The sequence below is a fragment of the Bufo bufo genome, chromosome 11 (genome assembly GCF_905171765.1).
Source record: "Bufo bufo chromosome 11, aBufBuf1.1, whole genome shotgun sequence".
In the NCBI taxonomy this organism is placed as follows: domain Eukaryota; kingdom Metazoa; phylum Chordata; class Amphibia; order Anura; family Bufonidae; genus Bufo; species Bufo bufo.
The window spans coordinates 28,235,477-28,258,900 of NC_053399.1; the positions used below are offsets into that span (position 1 = coordinate 28,235,477).

Genomic DNA, 23,424 nt, shown 5'->3' on the forward strand with positions numbered 1-23,424 from the left:
TTATTCATGTCCTTCTCTTCCTTCTGCCCCCTCTACTGCTGATGTGTATAAAGCCCTTATACACTACACACTATATAAGAGCCATGGTATCAAGCATGGATATATTTTTGATCATATAGGTTCTGCTGACATATACAGCAATGGGTTCTGTCAGGTTTCCATCTGGGCTTCTGTGTTTTTGGTGGAAAGAATAGTGCTGCAGGCCATACTACTCTTACCATTAACATACCAGAGCAGCCCTAACAACCATGTTTGGGAAAGACATTGAATGGAGACCAGTCAAACCTCAAGCATTGCCCCACCAACTTGGTTGGTGGCTAGAATGAGATGAACTCTGTCTTCTCTACAAAATGTTTGGCAAGACCATATGTTTCAGGGTCTTACAGAACATTACACAGATTCTGAAATATGTGAAGTAACCCTTCCCCTCATTTATTTTTAGGGTTATCAGCCCTTGAAAGTACTGTACTGTAAGAGCTCATCTATAACTGAGGGATTCCGACAACTATAATGTTGACATGACTAGGTCACAGAAGTGAAGGTTATGCTCCTTTTTGTATTATAAATGTCTAATGTGACTTGTATCTCATGCAGGTTCTACAGCTGGGATCAGACATCCTTCCTCAATACAAACAAGAAGCACCAAAGACGCCACCACACATTATATTGCACTATTGTGCTTTCAAGACCACCTGGGATTGGGTGATCCTAATACTGACCTTCTACACTGCAATCATGGTTCCTTACAATGTCTCCTTCAAGACGAAGCAGAACAACATTGCCTGGCTGGTGCTGGACAGTGTGGTGGATGTCATTTTCCTTGTTGATATAGTTTTGAACTTTCACACAACTTTTGTTGGACCTGGAGGAGAAGTAATTTCAGATCCCAAACTTATAAGAATGAACTACTTGAAAACGTGGTTTGTCATTGACTTACTGTCTTGCTTACCATATGATATCATCAATGCCTTTGAAAATGTGGATGAGGTAAGTGGATGTCAGCCAAGTGTTGTTAAAAATGTATGAGGAAATTATAAGTCTCTGAATTTCTACCTGTCACACACTGCCTTGAATGCTTCAGCTATTCTGTCCTTGCCAGCTGCCCCCATAAAAAGTGCCTGCCAGCTTCCCCTTTTACCTGTGCTTTCTAATTGCTTTCTTTATCATACCTTTCTGGGTACCCCATTGAACAGGGACTACCAAGTACCCTCCTGAGCAAATCTTTACAACTGTCCCCATAAACAATAACATCCAAGCATCCCCATAAACAGGATCCTCCAAGTGTCTCCATAAACAGTACAATCGTATTGTCTGCATAAAAAGTACCTTCCAAGTGTGTCTATAAACAGTACTTTCAAAGAGTGTCCCAAAATAGTATCTTCTAATTGTCCCCATAAAGAGTATTTTCCAAGTGTCTCAATAAATAGTACTTTCAAAGAGTCTCCCAAAACAGTATATTCCAAGTGTCTCTATAAACAGTACCTTCCAAGTGTCTCCATAAACAGTAGTCTCAAACAGTTCCCCAAAACAGTATCTTCAGATTGTCCCAATAAAGAGTACTTTCCAAGTGTCTCTATCAACAGTACTATCAAATTGTACTTTCCAAGTGTCTTAATACTACCTTCCAAGTGTCTCCATAAACAATACCTTCTAAGTGTCACAATAAACAGTACCTTCCAATTGTCCCCATAAAGAGTACTTTTCAAGTGTCTCCATGATCAGTACTTTCAAAGAGTCTCCCAAAACAGTACATTCCAAATGTCTCCATAAACAGTACCTTCAAAGTGTTCCAATAAAGAGTACCTTCCAAGTGCATCTATAACTATTACCTTTCACCTGTCTCCATACACAGACAGTACCTTCCAATTGTCCCCATAAAGTGTACTTTACAAGTTTCTCTATAAATAGTACTATCCAAGTGCCTCCATAAACAGTACTGTCAAATAGTCCCTAAATACAGTACCTTCCCATTTTCCCCATAAATAGTACCTTTTATGTCCTTATACTGTGGCTTTCAAGTGCCCTCACAGACAATGCCTTCAGTTGACCCAATAAATATCTCCCAGTAGATGTTAAATGATTTCTAGAAGCATCCCCTAATATTGTCTGCATCTGGCCCTCTCCTCTTCCCCACATCTAGCTCCAGCCACTGAGCCTTATCCCCCCATCATAAAAACATAATGCATCACCCATCAACAGGACAGATTGATGGCTGAGGCAATAGTCACCCTTGTCCTACCTAACATGCATGGATGTGATAAGGTGGAGTTTGAATAGAGAGGTAGTCATGCACGTGCACTGTAGCTTCATGTATCTCCATGACAATTATAGTAACAACAGAGGGGAAAAAGAAAAATTAAATGTAAAAAATAAATAAAATAGTAACAACAGAGAGCTATATAGTAAGAGCCCAGTGCTTAGGCGCAAGATGAGATCCACTGGAAGTCTTTACAGGTCATGTCTTTTCATATTCCAATCTATTAGACTGCTCCAGCCACAGTGTCTGTTCAATTGTGCACTGAAATAAATACATAAAATAAGATGCTAAGCTCCTCTAAAGGAAGTGTGGGGGATTCGCTCTGGTAGTTAGGACTAGAGGATGCAGTATACAGGCAAAGTACACAGTTCTTGAATCAAACAGCAGTGTTTATTCACACATTGGTGTATAACAAAATGCAGATAAGTGTATCACAAAACGCAGGTGGCTTGGTGTTTGTTCACACACAAGGAAAGTCCATAAACTATAAAAGTCACCTTTTCTCCTGGGTGTTAATTCACACCCTGTTAGCCGTTCAGCCTCATCAAGTGCATAGGCGACCTGTTCGCCTTTAGAGGGGCCTGAGTCCTCCAGCCCGGATCAAACCTCAAATCCCAGCACAGCCCTCAGTTCACAGCACACAGACTCCTGAGCTCCACTGTCAGAGGGAGGTAAATCCACCACACCTGGCAGTGCTGGCTGGTTTTTATGCCTGGCAAAACCCGGCCTGGAACATGGGGAGTAGACACCCACCCAGCACTTTGACTACTCCCAGTAAGAGCTGTCCCGGATTAGTTATGACAGCCATGCTAAATCTCAAGGTGTCAATTAGCAATAGCTGCTGCTGACACACAAAATACTGGCTCTTACTTCACAGAGGCCAGAAACCTTGGTGACACCTTCCATCCACGATGATTCCAGGTACCTTCTTACAGAAGATTAAATAAAAGGGGGTAGACAGAGGGAAGTAGAATACCATAAAGACAATGCACACAGAGGGATCATCAAAGATGACGAAAAGTTCTTATCTAGGTCCAATGTATAATGACAGGGCACTGCATACAGAGCCTTATCTGTGTGTATAGTATTAGTATGGTATATAGCATAGCAGTACAACAGAGCTTTTTTTAAAGGGTCATTGAGATATCAAAAATGTTTGACATGTTATAGAGACATATCAATAGTTTCGATTGGTGGGGGTCTGAGTGCTCGGACCCCCACCAGTCACTAGAACGAGAGGAGAGAAACGCTAGCAATCTGTTGGAATCTAGATGGGCCCATAAGACTTCTACTAAGCCTGTCTCCTGCAGCGAGAAGACAGATCACAATATGCCCTTTCTAGTGATCAACAGGGGTCTCCACACTCAGACTCCCACCATTCAAAACTTTTGATGTGTCTCTATGACATATGAAAAGTTTTTTGAAAGTTTAGTAACCCTTTAAATCACTTGCCTTTAAATGATAATGAGATGGCTCTGCTCATTCTGCCCCAGTCTATATAGCAAAGTTGACAAATGACAAAATGATCAGCAGAACACATGGAATGTCTGTTTATTGTGTGTGTTCTAGTGGCCCTCGTGAGAACTGGAAAATTTCATTTTAAGATTACGTGAGATAAAAAAAAACAATGCTAACGAGGAAAAAGACAGACTAAACTCTTTTGCATATATCAGTAGCTACAGGTGGTAATGGGAATTTCTTCCAAACATCCAGGAGCAGATTGGCTATAGACCTTACAGGGAAATTTCCCGGTGGGTCGATGCCCCGGGGGCCTTAAGAGTCCTCCTCACGGCCGGCCAGTGGAAGTTTTTGGGGATATAGTTTCTGCTGCTGGCAGAATTTTGTGATGGACTGTGGTATTTGGCTCTGTTGGGGTAGTATAATGTGCCACAATATGGTTTTGCTGGCCCTGACTACTTGTGTTGGCCATGCCTTCCATCAATTTGGACCCGACCACAAAACGGGGCCACTTTTAGTATTTTTTCCATGGCCACTTTAAGTTCCTAGTCCTCCCCTGCAAACATCATTGGTAGCTAAAACTAAATTTTTTGTTGGGCCATGTAATATATAATGTTCTGATGATATCCTTTAAGAAAGTATAAATAAAAATCTTATAAATGTCTTAAACCTGTAGAAATAACATAATAATGCAATCAAGTAGCAGCATTCGGGGAATATAATCTCAGATCATGCTTTGTCATCTCCACCAATTTATATTTTTGCTCTGGAAATTGGTATTACTTTAGTGCTGATAGTGAGAGAATAACTCACGGATAATATAGTAGCTCAGTATTGGTCAGCCGTTTCAGAATCCCTGCTGGAGATAAACACATTAATTGGAAGCAATTTACAATGATAACACTCTGGAGTACAAGATGATATACTCTCAAAGTACACACTTGGCATCTGTGCTGTAGGCCAGAGCTATCTTCTATGCACATCTCTGGAGCTGTCACTTGATGACCCACTTCAGTGTGACACTGGCTAAGATAAAGGGTTTTATTGGTATTCAGGGAATTAAAAAAAGTCAGCTTGTCTTGTAGAGATAATGAAGTTGTAGAACATTACAACTTTATTAATCTCTGCTCTTAACGTTATTACTTAGGTTAGTTTTTACATGTTTTCCCAGCTCCGCTGTTTTTGAGACTAACTAGAAATAAAACAAAAGTGATCCTCCAGTCTCAAACTAAAATTTGACTATAATTAGGAAATGGAAATTCAACATAACTGGTGTCTTGCACTGGATTTATGGTGCCTACATTGAGTTCTGCCCCCCCCCCCCCCGACTCCTTCTTCACAAAGTTGCCACCAAAGTTTTAGATTTGTTGATGGGGTGCCCTCAGCAAGTCTAAAACAATGCTCCCACCTCCTGTCACGGATGGTGTACAGGAAACAAGATAAAACAATACAAACAATGACTCACTGGACCCACAACTAAGGAACAAAAGGGAGACCCCTGCAATCGACCTGCCGCTCTCCCTTGTTGCTCAGCCTATGCGACCACCCCAAAGGTGGATGGGCGCATATCCACGTACCTCGGCTATCTTAGACCTGAAGGCCCTACAATAGTGAGGGGACACGACCACCGGCTCCCTACACAGACACGGAGGGAGTCAGGGTCACCTGGATCCAGAAAACAGAAAATCATAAATGCATAAACAGAACTTATCTTGCAGACGACTGTGGACAGGGAACTGGGAACTGGGAGCTGGGAGCTGGGAGCTGGGAACTGGGAACTGGGAACTGGAACAGCATGCACACACACTCCAGGAAGAAGTATCAGCCGCACACTACTGCCTTATGGGGAGGAATTTAAAGGGAGGTAATCAGTCTGACTGCATGACAGCTGAGATAGACTAACGAGGTGAGAAACAGAAACCAAAACAAAGAAACTCAAGGAGGAGGATCTGGACGGCTCCTGTCAGAGCTTCTCAGCTGTCTGGTTGTGACACCTCCTTTGATCTTGGATGAATGAGCACCAATGACCTGCACAGGAAGCAGGAAGACACAGATGGAATAGACACAGTGCCAATCGGCATGCCTAAGACTACAGTGACTGTTTTGTGGAAAAGGAGGCGATAAACCCTGTGATGAGCTTATTGTTATGGGATCCTTTCTGCAAAAAGGGATTGTCCAATTATTATTATTATTTATTATTAACGCGCCATTCATTCCATAGCGCTGTACATATGAGAAGAGGTATACATACATAATACAGACAATTGCACTAATCATAAACAAGACGGGTTACAAACTGGTACAGAAGGAGAGAGGGCCCTGCCCGTGAGGGCTTACAATCTACATGGTATGGGAGAAGGACACAGTAGGTGCGGGTGAAGTTGGTCATGGCGGTATAGAGGCAGCAGGGTCACTGGTTGTAGGCTTGTCTGAAGAGGTGGGTTTTCCAGTTTCTTTTGAAGGATTCCACTGTAGGTGAGAATCTGATATGTTGGGGTAGCGAGTTCCAGAATATGGGGGATGCACGGGAGAAATCTTGGAGTCGATTGTGGGAAGAGGCGATAAGAGGAGAGGAGAGAAGGAGGTCTTGTGAGGATCGGAGAGTGCGTGTGGGGGGGGGGTATCGGGAAAGTAGCTCAGATATGTATGGAGGGGACAGGTTATGGACGGCCTTGTATTTATTTGTTAGTCCAATGCAGACAACCCCTCAAATTGCTTTCCTTAACAACTGCAATGTGACTGTTTCTGTGGTCTCCATGTCCCGATCTCCGCAGGGTCTGTAGCAGTCACATGCCATCCATTTTTCACATGACTGCTACTGCTAATCACTGGCATTTGTAGTCACACTCTGGTCATGCATTCGGAAAACCCTTTAGTCCTCTGGTCTGCTTGTGCAATGTCCATGGTGCTGAATCTTGACTCATGAAGTTTGCTCTGAATGCACAGTACTAAAAAAGTTTGCCTTCTTCCAAAATAACTTGACCATCCATTGTTAACCTATTACATGCTAATTGTCGCTTGTGTTTCCATGACGGCTAGATAGCAACAAGCAGTCAGACCACAGGTGATATATATCTTTGTTCCAAGCCAATTACCTCCTACACACGAGACTGTACTTTTGTATGATTCCAAATAAATGTTCTATCGAATGTAATGGTTCTAGTGAGAAATGTTTGCCGTAATTGTGGAAAGTGTCATGCAGAGAATGCAGTAGGAATGTTTTTCTCTTTGAATCCCACGGTGTTAAATGTACTTACGATCACAGCGCTTGTCAACTGGACAGGTCTGTGTATGCTGATGTTGTCATTATTATTCTTGGGTCAGTCCAATTCTTACGTCGTAATTTGTTCAAGGTAATATAAAAGGCATAGTAAAAAGGCAGCACGTGACATAACATGATAAAACCCATTTAGAAGTAACTATGATTCATGGTTTAAAGGGATTCCATATGGGCAACTCCATCCCATATTCCCTAGGAGGGTATATGGAGATCACAGAGTTATCCTCCTGGTTCCAAGCTCCATGCACTGTCGAGAGAGCCACTAGAAAGAACGAACTTGATCTAAAACATGACAAGTACTACCAATAAATGTATGCCCTTGAGCTTCCCTCAATCACCTGGTCATCAGCATCAGGTGAGCATCATTATAAGGGTGCTGCCACATGTTCAGGTTTTTTAATGCGGTTTTTAAAACCAAATTCAGGTGTGAATCATAAAAGTAGAAAAAGTATTAAAGACAGATACAAAGTCTCCCCTTTTTTCCATTCTTGATGTTGGCTTTAAAAACTGCATCTAAAACCTAAACCATGTGGTAGCACCCTAAGAAAGAATTGTCCAGATGGGACTGTTACCTTCTTGAAGAACCTGTGGAGACCATTCCATTATTGCCAAAATATTGGGAGCTAAATTAGTTGAAATATTTTATACTATAGTATGATATACTTCTAGTTTAAAGGGGTTGACCATCCTATATAAATTTTTTTAAACAGGTTCAGAATGCTATAAAAAAATTTTTTTTTTAAAGTCATGCTCTTCTCACAGATCCACTATTGCTCCCATTTTGCTTCTTCTTGGATCCGCCACTATTCTTTGCTTTCTGGCCCCTGTCAGCTCAGCCAATCAATGGCAGCAGTATTGAACTTCCTCAGCCAGTGATTAGATGAGCATTCATTTCCTGTTTGTTGAGAAGGACCAGCAAGTAGGGAGGCCAGTGGGAAACCAGGAAGCAATGGTACAGAAGCAGCAGATGATTGCTTAGTATGGTGATATCAAGGTGTCTTTATTCTTAGTTTTTCTTATGCAAGGCAACTTAAAATGTGACCTTTTTTAAAAACACAAGTTGCCAGAGAAGGTTAGGGAAAAATATGGAAGAAGTATTGAGCTGGTAGACATGTGTATCCAGCTCAATACTTCTTCCATCTTTTTCCCTAACCTTCTCTGGCAACTTGTGTTTGAAAAAGGTCTAATTTGACCGAAATGTCACACTGTCGCTTTTTAAGTTGCCTTGCATAAGAAAAATTAAAAATAAAGACACCTTGATATCACCATACTCATTGGAGTGCTGAAGTTTCTATGACGACATTTCTGCGGGCTAGGAACTTACAACCTCAGCACCAATTTCATCAGGACAAGAGTGCCACACCATCCCACTTTACTATCCTCTGAATAGGTCATCAGTATCTAATAGGTGGGGTCCGACTCCTCACATGAGCGCCGCTGCCTTCTCAAAAAACTGATCAGCAGGGGTCGGAACCCCACCGATCAGATACTGATGACCTATACTGAGGTTAGGTCATCAGTAAAAAAAATAAAAATCTTGGAAAACTCTTTTAAGTTACAGTATCTATGCAGGGCAGATACTTAGAGGTTAACTAATGTTTTTTAATGTATTTCCCAGGGCATCAGCAGCCTCTTCAGCTCTCTAAAGGTGGTACGACTCCTGAGACTAGGCCGGGTGGCCAGGAAATTGGACCATTATTTGGAATATGGTGCTGCAGTGCTGGTTCTCTTGGTCTGCGTATTTGGACTTGTTGCCCATTGGCTAGCCTGTATTTGGTATAGTATCGGGGACTATGAAGTTATCGACGAAGCCAACAACACAACCAAGAATGAAAGCTGGCTTTACCAACTGGGAATAAGTATTGGTAGTCCTTATCGATATAACGCCTCTGGCACAGGGCAATGGGAAGGTGGACCCAGTAAGTACTCATTGTACATATCATCTCTCTACTTTACCATGACAAGCCTTACAACTATTGGATTTGGAAACATTGCTCCAACAACTGATGGAGAGAAGATATTTTCTGTTGCGATGATGATGGTTGGCTGTAAGTAAACTATTATCTCTTTTTATTATAAAGTATGATATGTATGTTTTCTTTTAGTTTCCACCCATGAGCATTATTTCTGGCTTTGAGTCTGACTACATGGATTTAGTAAGTAGTGTGTGTGTAGATATCCAGCAGCACAGGTGTTATGAAATTCAAGACAATTAAGAATGAAATTACTACATTTATATTGCATGAACTTGGAGAAACTACGCTGTTGTCCAATCGACTCATCATTCATAGTGACATAATAGCTAACACTAGCCAATGTCATTCATATTATATTTAATCACACACTAAGGAGAGACATTACAATGCACTTTTGTGTTTGGCACAACAGAAAATTTTAATTTCTGAAATTTTTTCCTGTACTAGACGGAAATGTAGAGCATTACTAGATGAAAGTGCTATGTAGTTCTACAGCTCACCATGCGGAAAGGCACGGTATTGCAGGTAAAACGTCAAGTCAAGAAGCTGAGAATGAATGAACATGATGGGAAAATATTGAATTAACTGGTGAGAGTTTCATATGGTAGATAAAAGTCACAACTACTTAGCAAATATATAAAGAGTTTGACGTGGAGGGGACATGGAGCATAGATGAGGAGGGTTGAATGGTGAAAGAAAAAAATGAAATATAAAGTGCTGAGAAGGTCAAAACACCTTGTTAAGTTAGAAAGGTACATATGAGATATGTTATTTTATTGAACAGAGCATGTCAGCCAGTTTTTCATATCTGGGAAGTCCATAAACTGTTACGGTCAAAGGTTGTGGGTTCTTCCATACTTAATACAGTTCTGGAAAGTATTGGGTGTGGTTTCTGAACCTTCAAAGTCTGGAAATCACCTGTCCGCTGTTCATCTTTATTGGAGATGCTTTGCTGGTGGTGATAAATGCGTAAGCAGAGTTTGTTTGTCCATGTGTACTGCTATCGCTAAAGACAAAGATTTTACTGGCTGTGTGTTGGTCTTTACCTTGAAAGCTCAGGTGTATTGTCAAGTAAAAGAGATTTAATTCGCCAAAAGCACGGGTATGCGGTGCGCTGACCCATTGTCTCCTTTAAATTGTGTGGCTGGAGAGACCCTCCATTAGGTGACAGGTTGACTCTAACAATTAGGTAAAAGAGGGCAGCTGCAGTTATATTGAAAAAAAAAATCTGAGGAGGTCAAGGAATTATAAAAGTAAATTGCAGCCACCCAGAGGGGCTTGTATTAGGGCAACTTCACCAAATGTGGAGCTTGGATCCAGTGTCAGAGGAACACCTCAAGCATATATCTGAGACTGTGGGGTATATGCATTGGAGGTGATCCAGACACTGATACTAGAGTCTTCTCTTGGACATACTGTAACCTGATATTGAGCTCTTGTGCATGAGTGTGAAGATCTTAGATAAATCCTTGGTAAGTGGCTTTAATATGTCATGAGACAGTTATATTTTAAGATAAAAGGATGGCCATAAAATATTAAGAAAAGCAAGTGCAGAGTTTAGAGTTTATTATAGGTGTCCTTATTTAAAGGACCACTGTCATCATTTACAGAAAGATATTTTTATTATTATCTATAATAATAAAAGCCCTGTGTGCCTGCGCTGTGTCCGTGCGTGTGTGCTGATGTTAAATGCGCATGCGCGGCATCCAATCAGGACACAGCGCTACACACAAGTTTGAAATCAAGAGAAAACACAACAGCACACGACGCAGTGGGAGGAGCCAAGGAGGGACGCTTACCAGCTTCAGTGTGTTCCGTAGGTCCATGAAGATCTGGGACCTGATCACACACATCAAGCTAGCAAAAGGACAGAGTTAGCAGAGGCAGAGGTGAAGAAGACAGAGATAGCAGAGGCAGAGGTAAAGAGGACAGAGATAGCAGAGGCAGAGATGAAGAAGACAGAGACAGCAGAGGCGAAGAGGATAGATAGCAGAGGCAGATGGGAAAAGGACAGAGACAGTGGAGGCAGAGAACACAAAGAAATTTAAGGAGCAGAGATACAGTAGGTAGACAGTAAGCAGAGATAGAAGAAGCAGAAGTGAAGAGGTTAGAGATAGAGGCAGAGGTGCAGATGATACAATGACGATCATAGCTAAGGAGCAGAGACAGGAGAGTCAGAGAGAATCCTACATAAAAAATCCCTGTGTGAGTGCGCTGTATCTGTGTGTGTGGACCCAGTTTTGCACTGGGCATGCACGGCGGGGCGTTCAATCAGGACACAGCACTCCACACGGACACAGCGCTACACACAAGTTTCCCTGCAGGGTGTCAGCAGCCTAACTGCCCATAGATACCTTCGAGACCCTATAGGCAGGCCACAGCTCCCCCGCCACCGCCCGCTCCTCTCTCGGCTTACCAGCAGCGTAGCACACAAACAGCTACTGCGCATGCGCCGACTTCGCCGTACAGACCTGATGAGCGGCCGTGAAGGAGACGCGCGAATGTGCAGTACTAAGGCACGCCTACACTGCCTACATGCCATTTAGTGCACTGCCTCTGTGAGTACACAGTTTTACACTGGGCATGCGCGGATACAGCGCTCCACACACCGCCCACACAGGCGCGCTGGCAAGTAGCATACGGCGTTGAAGAAGCCGCCTGTACCGCCCACACACCATTCAGTTTGTCGGCACTGTCCACAGACGGCGCCTGCACCGCCCACACCTGCAAGCTGGCAAGCGGACTGCCGCTATTTTAGTTAGTCAGTCACAGTGCCATTTCTGTTCGTCAGTCATCAGTCACAGCACTATAACCCATATAGAGAGGAGCCCCTGTCAGCAGTCTGACCTACCAGCAGTCTCAGCACCAGCAGTCAGTGCCAGTCGTCCAGCTACAGCCACCAGTTACAGTGCCAGCTGTGTTAGCCACCAGTCAGTGTCAGCAGTCTCAGTCGCAGTAGCACCAGTCAGTGACAGCCGTGTCAGCCACCAGTTTTACCCACCAGTCAGTGTCAGCAGTCGCAGCCACCAGTCACAGTGCCAGCAGTCTCAGCCACAGCCAACAGTCTCGGCCACCAGCCTCAGCCACCAGTCTCAGCCACCAGTCAGTGCCAGCAGTCTCAGCCACCAGTCAGTGCCAGTGCCATTTAATATAGACTGTTCCTACAAATGTTTATGCACTAATGTTCTAGCGCCCGTAATTGTAATGGGCTTAATGTCTAGTATATTAATATACATTATTTAATCAGTTACAGCTGATACAACTTTGTTTGAATATCAACTTCCATACATGGTGGATTGGGTAGGGGACAGGAATCTATAGGCCTTGAACAGGGTCAGACCTTGGGCCCACCAGAGGAAATTAGTCTCAGGGCCCAGGCTCAGTATCATCAATAAGGTCTCACAGGTTTTGATAATAAAAAAATACACTCTTCTCCAAAGGCAGCTCCAAATGATATTTTCTCCTGGACCTTTAGGGTCAACTATGGTATCAGAACCTGGACCCACCAGAGGATCCTCTAGTTCTCTGGTGGGCCAGTCTGATGCTGGCCTTGAGACCAATGGGCTCTTTACCAACCACTGTAGTCATTATACACTTAATTTGGATTCATAAATTGCAAAGGAGACAGCACTTATGTCTTTTTTTTTAGGGCAGTGGGTCACATCTGGCCATAGGTCCTTACACACTGCCTTAAAGGTACTGTCCAGACTACAAATATTGATAACCTATTCTCAGGATAGGTCACCGATATCAGATCGGTGATGGTCCGACATCACACTGGAGACAGCTCCATACACTGTGTAGTGGTTGTGGCAGGGTACTGAAGCTCATCTACCATTAAAATGAATGAGAACTTTGCTGCAGTCCACCTGAGCAGGAAACTACACAGTGTATAGAGCCTTCTGCTTCCACTCTGTACACTGTATAATCTTTGGTGGTGCGCCTGATGGAAACAGCTGATTGAACTCCTTCCATCTGATATCGATAGGATATGTCATCAATATATGTAGCCTAAACAGCCCCAGAATGATCAGTTTGTCGCTGCTAGACAAACTTAGAGTTTTAGCTATTCTATATACTGGTTACAGAACACGTACATTGCTCCTATCAGAATCTGACCAATCACAGAACACTTTCAATGTCGTTACATTACCTTCCATAAATCTGAAAAGTTTCTGTTCCTCTTAATTTACTTAGCAATGATTTTTTTGCTAATGTGCTAAACTCTGATCCATCCAGTTATTATGATAAATGATTTAATCAGTTGAAATGTGCTACTAATGTTTTATTGATGTAAGAAGCGGTGGAAAATCCTCCGAGTAATTTTTCCAGCATGATTTGAATTACTTGCATTTAACGTACACTTTGAAATGATTTATTATTATGTGTAATTGATCTTGATTGCCTTGATTGAAGCGGATGGGACTGAAAATGCTGCGTCAAGTGATGAATCCAAACTGTGTGTTTCCAAGGCTGAAGCACAATGCAATTTTTTGCCGACTGAGACAAACATTCAGCAAAACACAATAGCATGTAAGAGAAACAGCGGCGACCCTGTCCGAAGGTTGTGTACAGTATTGGAGATCAGCTCTATGTGCCTCAATGGATTTATGATGCAATACCAGATACAATCTATGGGCAGGTGTGGCGCTGTTTTTAGAAGAAAGCAACCACACCTTTCTACTCCTGTAGTGTCCCTTTAAATGTATACATACAGCTTCCACTAGAGGGAACAAACTGTAGACAGGTTACTTGAAACAAATAGCTATATAAGACTGAGGTCTCATGTTTAACCTATATACATGGCATGACAGTGGCATCCGTCACCATAGGGTCCCATTGTCAAAGACAATATTTTTTATAGAGTTTTCTACCGGATGAAAAACTGCAGTATACTAAATTTTTACACCCCCACATATAATTTAAATGTGGGGCAAAAAGCAAATGCAGCCTAAGTACAGATGCAGCCGAGCTTAACTTGATGGTTAACGCTTTAAGTAAACAATGGCAAGAAAATTTACTTTTTCAATGGATTTTAATGGCTTTTTGTCACAAGATAACACAATTTTAGCTTGGCTACATCTGTATGTCATTCTGCTCCCATGTTATGCAGCAATTTACTTATTTAGCAAATCTGTGCATAAGTATGACAGTATATTTATGTGATAAATGTAATGACAGTGATACTTTAAAGGCTATGTACGCATTTGCAAGCAATATTGCTCTAATACATATAAAATAAAATAAAATAAAACAATTTATGGCAGTTTATATAAAAAAATACCCTATCGTTTAGTGTGTACAGCAATGGGTACAGACTGATTTGCATAGATGCAGTATGTTGTGCCAAAGTTTTGGTGTAATTTCATTGCAAATTGTTACATCTTGGGCTTTGCATCCCCTACCTAATGAGCCATGCCTTTTTCCCGCTAAACTGCACCCCCTAGGCTTGCGAGGCATATTGGATTTTTATTTGCTTTGAATTTGATTCCTAAATAGGTCTAAAGCTAAATGCTCACAAAAATGGCTCCTATTTACGAAAAGGTTTAGGAGCAATCACTTTAATAAATATGCAGTATAATAATTACAAGAGGTTGTGCAAAATTATCTCACCACTCCAATGCCTAAAAAGGGCTTTTTGGGGTGCTGTCAGGACGCTGTCCTTACAGCAGATGAGTCTGTGGACACAGAACACTGCCCTAGCTAACGCTTTCCCTATTAAATCAGCAGCAGCAGCACTGTCCCTCCTCTCACTAAGAATGCAGCTTCCGAATGAATCTAAAATGGATGCTGTCCAGGAGGTGGGAGGGTCTGGGAGGGAGGGTCTGCTGCTGATTGGCTGGAATATGTCTGCTGACTGTGAGGTACAGGGTCAAAGTTTACACAATGATGATGAATAGGGGGTGGACCGAACATTGCATATGTTCGCCCGCCGCGGCGAACGCGAACAAGCTATGTTCGCCGGGAACTATTCGCCGGCGAACTATTCGGGACATCTCTAACGATCAGGTTTCCTAATGCAGTTTGGAAGCCAGAATCAGGAGTGGATAGTAGTAACATAGTAACATAGTACATAAGGCCGAAAAAAGACATTTGTCCATCCAGTTCGGCCTGTCATCCTGCAAGTTGATCCAGAGGAAGGCAAAAAAACCCTGTGAGGTAGAAGCCAATTTTCCTCACTTTAGGGGAATAAAAAATTCCTTCCCGACTCCAATCAGGCAATCAGAATAACTCCCTGGATCAACGACCCCTCTCTAGTAGCTATAGCCTGTAATATTATTACACTCCAGAAATACATCCAGGCCCCTCTTGAGTTCCTTTATTGTACTCACCATCACCACCTCCTCAGGCAGAGAGCTCCATAGTCTCACTGCTCTTACCGTAAAGAACCCTTTTCTATGTTTGTGTACAAACCTTCTTTCCTCCAGACGCAGAGGATGTCCCCTCGTCACAGTCACAGTCCTGGGGATAAATAGATGATGGGATAGATCTCTGTACTGCCCCCTGATATATTTATACATAGTAATTAGATCTCCCCTCAGTCGTCTTTTTTCTAACGTGAATAACCCTAATTTTGATAATCTTTCAGGGTACTGTAGTTGCCCCATTCCAGGTATTACTTTAATTGCCCTCCTCTGGACCCTCTCCAGTTCTGCTATGTCTGCCTTGTTCACAGGAGCCCAGAACTGTACACAGTACTCCATGTGTGGTCTGACCAGTGATTTGTAAAGTAGTAGGAATATGTTCTCATCACGGGCATCTATGCCCCTTTTGATGCAACCCATTATCTTATTGGCCTTGGCAGCAGCTGCCTGACACTGTTTTTTTGCAGCTTAGTTTGCTGTTTATTAAAATTCCTAGATCCTTTTCCATGTCAGTGTTACCGAGTGTTTTACCATTTAGTATGTATGGGTGACTTGCATTATTCCTTCCATGTGCATAACTTTACATTTGTCAGTGTTAAACCTCATCTGCCACTTATCTGCCCAAGCCTCCAATCTATCCAGATCCCTCTGTAGTAGTATACTGTCCTCTTCAGTGTTAATTACTTTACACAGTTTAGTGTCATCTGCGAAAATTGATATTTTACTATGCAAGCCTTCTACAAGATCATTAATAAATATATTGAAGAGAATAGGGCCCAATACTGACCCCTGAGGTACTCCACTAGTGACAGTGACCCAATCTGAGTATGTACCGTTAATAACCACCCTCTGTTTTCTATCATTGAGCCAGTTACTTACCCACTTACAGACGTTTTCTCCGAGTCCGAGCATTCTCATTTTATATACTAACCTTTTATGCGGTACAGTGTCAAATGCTTTGGAGAAGTCCAGATACACGACATCCATTGATTCGACGCTGTCAAGTCTAGAACTTACCTCCTCATAGAAACTGATTTAATTAGTTTGACATGACCGATCCCTCACGAAGCCATGCTGATATGGCGTTATTTGCTTATTTCCGTTAAGATGCTCTAACATAGCATCTCTCAGAAAACCTTCAAACAGTTTACCCACAACAGATGTTAAACTTACAGGCCTATAGTTTCCAGGCTCTGTTTTTGGACCCTTTTTGAATATTGGCACCACATTTGCCATGCGCCAATCCTGTGGGACATTCCCTGTCAGTACAGAGTCCGCAAATATCAGAAATAAGGGTCTGGCTATGACATTACTTAATTCCCTTAGGATACGGGGGTGTATGCCATCCGGTCCTGGCGATTTGTCTATTTTGATCTTTTTAAGTCGCTGTTGTACTTTTTCCTGGGTCAGACAGGACACTTTTAATGGCGAATTTATTTCAACATTCAGCATTTCATCTGACAGTTTATTTTCCTCAGTGAATACATTGGAGAAAAAAATATTTAACAGCTTTGCTTTCTCCTCGTCGCTCTCTGCGACTCCCCCCTCATTACTCTTTAAAGGGCCGACACCTTCAGATTTATACTTTTTAACATTTATATAATTGAAGAACATTTTAAGGTTAGTTTTACTCTCTTTGGCAATTAATCTCTCGGTCTCTAGTTTGGCCGCTTTTATTTGTTTTTTACATGTTCTGTTTTTTTCCTTATAGTTTTTCAGTGCTTCCGTGCTACCCTCCTGTTTTAGTGTTTTATATGCTTTCTTTTTGTCATTTATTGCTTTCTTTACAGTTCTGTTTATCCACATTGGTTTCTTTTTGTTCCTTAACCTTTTATTCCCATACGGTATGTACCTCTCACAATGAGATTTTAGGATGTTTTTAAAGATATCCCATTTTTTGGCTGTATTTTTATTTTTGAGGACTTTGTCCCAGTTAGTTAGGATAGTAAAAGGAGACAAAGTATAAAGGACAGATACGACTTCTCCTGTTTTTCGAATTCACTCCTGGCTTCGAAAACTGCATCTGGAAACCTGACCGTGTGGCTATATTCAAACCGCTGTAGTTTTAAAGTATATAAATATGTTCTTGTCACTGATTCCTCTCAACCTGAAAGAAGCTATACAGATTGTCAGTCATACCTAGAGATGTCGCTGACAGCGTTGCCTGTTATGGGAGATATGTCCCAAGATCCCTGCTGAAAATGCTGATCTTGTCACATTCTGCACTTCTGAACCCTTCACTCAAACAAATAGAAAGGGCCCTGTAGGGTGAAAGCTATTTTTCTTTTTTCTTTTTTTTGAAAAATATAACGGAAAGCCTCCAAATTCCAAGTGTACAATTTTCAGATGAGCCTGGGGAAGAAGAGCTGTTAAATAAAAGATCTAGTCTAAATATAGCAGGAGTGACATTAAAGACAAGTGACAGTATTTAGAAATAGACGTTTGGCTGTACTGACTCTCTTCACTGTATTTTTAGCAGGAGTACTCACAGAGGTACAGTAGCAGAGCTGAATTTGTGGGTAACTCTTTTGTGAATGGTGAAAACTCTTAATTAAAGATAGAGCAGCTTAGCCCATTCAGTTGAATGGGACTGAGTTGTACCAGGTATGAAGGTCAGTGTGCTGGGAACCCCCAACCCCCCAGAAGGTGTTTTCCAGGGGAATATTTTTATTTAAAAAAAAGGGCATGATGAGTTAAAAAAATAATAATTACTCACCTCACTGCTGCTCCAGTCCTTGCTGCTCTCTACTTCCTGGCCTCAGGCTCAATACACAGGAAACTAACTTTGGCTCCTCAGCCAATCACTGGGGGATGCTGGTTACTGCTGCAGTCAGTGATTGGCTCGGCAGGCGGTTCAAGCCATTTCTTATTTGTTGAGCCCGGGTGATCAGGAAATAGAGAGCAGCCGGGACTGAAGCAGCATCGCTCAGGTTAGCAATCATTATTTTATTATTATTTTTAGCCCAGTCTGCCCTATTTTTTTTAAATGTGTTCCTGTGGAAAACCCATTTAAAGCATATCAGTCAGGTTTCTTCATGCCGTTTTGGAAGCCAAAACCAGAAGTGAATTTAAAAAAGGAAATAAATAGTATCTGTCCCTAATACTTTCTTTCTTTCTTTCTATGATCCACTGAGCCTGAGCTTGCCAAATTGTGAGGGACCAATGCTGCTACCCTTATGTGGAAAAATAATTCTAGTAAGATAAAAGAAGATAAAAATACTATAAATACTGACATTATATTTTGCTTCTTCATCACTAAAATGCTGAAACCTAGCAGACACCAAAATGAGGAGCTAAGTAATTTTAAAGCACAGTCTGTTCATCATTACAGACATTTAGGGTGTGTGCAGCCAGTTTCTACAGCTCTATGTAGTAAACGGTATAATGCATTTGGAAAGTCTTTAGATCCTTTCACTTTTTCACATTTTGTAATGTTGCGGCCTTGTGCTAAAATACAAAAAATAATTCAAGTTTTCCTCATCATTCTGCTCTCAATACCCCATAATGAAAAAGTACAAACAGAATATTAGAAATCTTTGCTAATTTATTAAAAAGGAAAAACTAAAATCTTGCATTGATGTAAATATTCAGACTCTTTACTCAGGACTTAGTTGAAGCCCCTGTGGCAGTGATTACAGCCTCCACTCTTCTTGGGTATGATGGCAGAAGGTTTGCACACCTGTATTTGGGGATTTTCAGTTATTCTTCTATGCAGATCCACTCTGTCAGGCTGGATGGGGGACGTTAGTGGACAGCCATTTTCAGGTATGTCCAGAGATGTTCACTTGGGTTCAAGTCATGCCTCTGGCTTGGCCACTCATACACATTCACAGAGTTGTCTCTAAGCCGCTTCTTTGTTGTCATTGCAGAGCTCAAGGTCATTGTCTTGTTGTAAGTAGGGCTGAAACGATTACTCGAATTAATTGATTAATGCGACACAATTTTTTTTTTTGCACCGATGATTAATTTGTGCCATGTGACCATGGAGTGTGAGTGAAGAGCTTGCTATTACTCACGCTCCATGGTCACCCGCAGCGCGTAAAGAAGAGGATGGAAGTTCTCTGGAGTGTTGTCAATGCCCCTACAGGTAAGGTACGTATTTTAGTTCACTGGCACTGTGGCTGGGCACTGATGGCTAGGAGGGGGAGTGGGGGAAATGATGGCAGTGGGGGCAGCTGGTGCATTGGGAGAGGAGCTGGTGGAATTGGAGGGGGAGCAACTGATAACATGGGGGAGCTGGTGGCATTGGAAGGGGAACTGGTGGCACTGGAGGAGCTGGTGGCACTGCTGGAGGAATCAATTGCATTGTAGGGGGAACTGATGGCACTGGGGGGAGCTAGTAACACTGAGGCAGGAACTTATGGCACTGGTGGGGGAACTGATGGCAGGGGAGCTGATGAGTTTTTATAGAAAATGTTCTTTTAATTAGCTTTTTCTTAGTAGAGTAATTGAATAATTGTTGGATTAATCGGCAGAATACTTGATTACTAAAATAATCGATAGCTGCAGCCCTAGTGGTAAGACAAGTCTAATGTCTAGAGCACTCTGGATCAGGTTTTCATTAAAGGGAACCTGTCACCATGAAAATGCTGAATAATCTGCAGGCAGCATGCTAAAGAGCAGGAGGAGCTGAGCAGATTGATGTATAGTTCTGTGTGAAAAGATTCCGTAAAACTTGTATTTTATTCATTAAAATTCCTGCTCATTTCTGGCTTTGAAGTCAAGGAGGCGGTCCTATTATTGATTGACAGCCTTCTCTCTATGACTGTGTATACAGAGATAGTTGTAAATCACTGATAGGATCGCCTCCTTGACTTCAAACCTCAGAATAAACCATAAAATCCAGATTAGTGGAGTGCTGCAGTGATGGTTGACCTTCTGGAAGTTTCTCCCATCTGCACACACGATCTTTGAAGCTCAGTCAGGGTGATCATTGGGTTCTTAGTCACCTTTTCCCCTGACTACCTAGTTTGGTGGGGTGGCCAGCTTTAGAAAGAGTGCTGGTTGTTCCACACTTGTTCCATTTAAAAATGATGGAGGCCACTGTGCTCTTGGGAACTTTCAGTACAGCAGAATTTTCTTTGTCCCCTTCTTCCAGATCTTTGCCTCCACCTAATCCTTTCTCTGAGCTCTACAGGCAGTTCTTTCCTCCTCCTGGCTTGGTTTTTGCTTATTGTCTGCTGTGAGCTCTTATATAGACAGGGCTGTGTCTTTCTAAATCATGTTCAATCAACTGAATTTACAACAGGAGGACTCCAATGAAGGTGTCAAAACATCTCAAAGTTAACAGAAATGGGAGGACCAGAGCTAAATTTCCAGTGTTAAAGCAAAAGGTCTGAATTCTCATTATGAAATATTGAATGCAGATTGATGGGGGGAAACTTGATTTTTTTTTTTACATTTTGGCACCAGGCCACAACATAACAAAATATGAAAAAAGTGAAAGGGTCTGAGGACATTCTGAATGCATTGTATGTCAAATCGAGTCCACCTTCTGTATTAACCATCTGCTTCAGAGGCTAAACAGCCATCTGTCCGTGGTTTTATGGGATTGAGTTGTATTAAGTACATCTTACTTGAAACTAACCGACGTTACAGGCTTTCCGGTCATTTCTAAGTGTTTGATGCCCATTTTAGTATATTGCCTTATAGCAACAAGCTTCTCTGTTCTTACAAGCAAGTATGTATTGTCATTATAGTACATATATGAGATTATTTGGGTATAGACAGATAATCATAGGACTGAATAGCATAACATTTTAATAGAGTCCTCCTACTGTATAAACGGGTGTATATACATACTGTAGATGCAGGCCTCATGCACAACTACTGTGTCCGTATTTTAGTCCACAAAGAAAGTATGTGCAAAATATGGATAAGTTCAGTATTTTACTTACTCCTATCAATAGCAAGGGCTATTCTCATCCATGAATATGGTCAGGGACAGGACCTGCTCTGAGACTTATTGATTGGGTGAACAGATCCACAAAAAAAGGATGTATTCATGGCCCGTAGAAATGAATGGGTCAGCGTGCTATCCATGAAAAAAATGGCAAGCATGGCTAGGATAAAGGTAATTTTTGCAATGCATATAGGAACTCAGCTGTTAAGGGTGTGTCTGACAACAAAACTATTGACTGTTTCCTGTGACAACCATTAGAATTTTGACTGCAGCTGTGTTCAGTTTGTGACTCAGGACCAAAAATAAGGCCCCATTCAAACAACCATAGGGCCTCCGTGCACGTGTTGCAGACCCCAAACCATGGGTCTGCAAAACACGGACACCGGCTGTCTGAACCCTTTGACTTGAATGGGTCCACGATCCACAAGATACGGCAAAAGGACATGTCCTATTTATGCGGAGGGAAGGCATGGACCCGGAAGCCCACAGAAACACATTGAATCCTTACCGTGAGCTGCTAATGCCTCCGCACTTCAAAAGACCTTTATTTGCTGAAACTAGTTTACTCCTTTAATAATTAAGTTTATGCCTTAAATGAAGAGCGGAGACTCTTTGGCAGGTCACCAGGCATCGTCAAAAGGCTCAACACGATTAAGCTTTGATCCCTCTGAAAACACAGTATAACGCAGAGATAGCTCGAAGAATTAACCAATATCATGTAAATGACCAAATAAAACAACTCTGCTCTTAGCCAAATTACTGCCAATCAATCTATATAAAATATTATTCTTACACAGGGTTTTAGAGGATTCATTATACAGGGTGGGCCATTTATATGGATACACCTTAATAAAATGGGAATGGTTGGTGATATTAACTTCCTGTTTGTGGCACATTAGTATATGTGAGGGGGGGAACTTTTCAAGATGGGTGGTGACCATGGCGGCCATTTTGAAGTCGGCCATTTTGAATCCAACTTTTGTTTTTTCAATAGGAAGAGGGTCATTTGACACATCAATTGGGAATTTCACAAGAAAAACAATGGTGTGCTTGGTTTTAACGTAACTTTATTCTTTCATGAGTTATTTACAAGTTTCTGACCACTTACAAAATGTGTTCAATGTGCTGCCCATTGTGTTGGATTGTCAATGCAACCCTTTTCTCCCACTCTTCACACACTGATAGCAACACCGCAGGAGAAATGCTAGCACAGGCTTCCAGTATCCGTAGTTTCAGGTGCTGCACATCTCGTATCTTCACAGCATAGACGATTGCCTTCAGATGATACGAGATGTGCAGCACCTGAAACTACGGATACTGGAAGCCTGTGCTAGCATTTCTCCTGCGGTGTTGCTATCAGTGTGTGAAGAGTGGGAGAAAAGGGTTGCATTGACAATGGGCAGCACATTGAACACATTTCAGAATAATTGAAAAGATTATCAATCTTAAAGTATAGCACCTTATTTGTAAATCTACTGTCAAATCAGAAGGCAGAATTATATAGGGATTTACTCCTCTTTGTCCCACACCTATTTATTTTTTATAGCTTTTAGACTTTTACTAGGCAAAATAGAAAAAAATTACTCATGCACATGACCATATTTTGTATCTGTGTCTAGTCCACATCAGTGTGTCTATTCCGCAAATTATAGAACATGTCCTTTTCTGGTCCATATTGTGGACAGGAATAGTCATTAGGAATAGTCTAGTAATCGGAGTGAGAAAAATGTGGATTGCACACAAAAGGTGTCTGTATTTTGCAGATCCTTGTTTTGTGGACTGCAGTATGGACATGGTTGTGTGCCTGAAGCCTTAGAATTATTATGGGCAGCATGGTTGCTCAGTGGTTAGAACTGGTGCCTTGCAGCACTGGGGTCCAGGTTCAAATGTGTCCTTTTAGCTACAGCTCTCTCCCTATTACAGCCCAGAGGGCATGTCCTTTCTGCTGCAGCTCTCTCCCTGTAACTGTCACAGTAGTTATGGCTCATGGCAGTTGAAGGATGGAACTGAGCATGTGCAACCACCTCAGTAGGTGGACGAGCACATTATAATACACCAGGAGGTGCCATTACAATGGAGTAAAGAGAATATCTCACAACTGGAGCATTTTTGTAACAGAAAATAATGAAGAAAAGTAACCAAATTTTTATGCTGAATTATATTAAAATAATACTTAAGGGTAGCAC

The 23,424-nt window shown here is 41.8% G+C and overlaps 1 protein-coding gene across 1 annotated transcript in view; it reads left to right on the plus strand.

Annotated features, from left to right (window-relative positions):
• The window catches only part of KCNH5 (potassium voltage-gated channel subfamily H member 5), a 355,340-nt gene that overhangs the window by 120,235 nt on the left and 211,681 nt on the right, over positions 1–23,424 (plus strand). The window contains exons 6-7 of the mRNA XM_040411687.1: positions 595–987; positions 8,614–9,043. Of these exons, the coding sequence (XP_040267621.1) occupies positions 595–987; positions 8,614–9,043 (823 nt within the window). The remainder of the gene's footprint in view (positions 1–594; positions 988–8,613; positions 9,044–23,424) is intronic.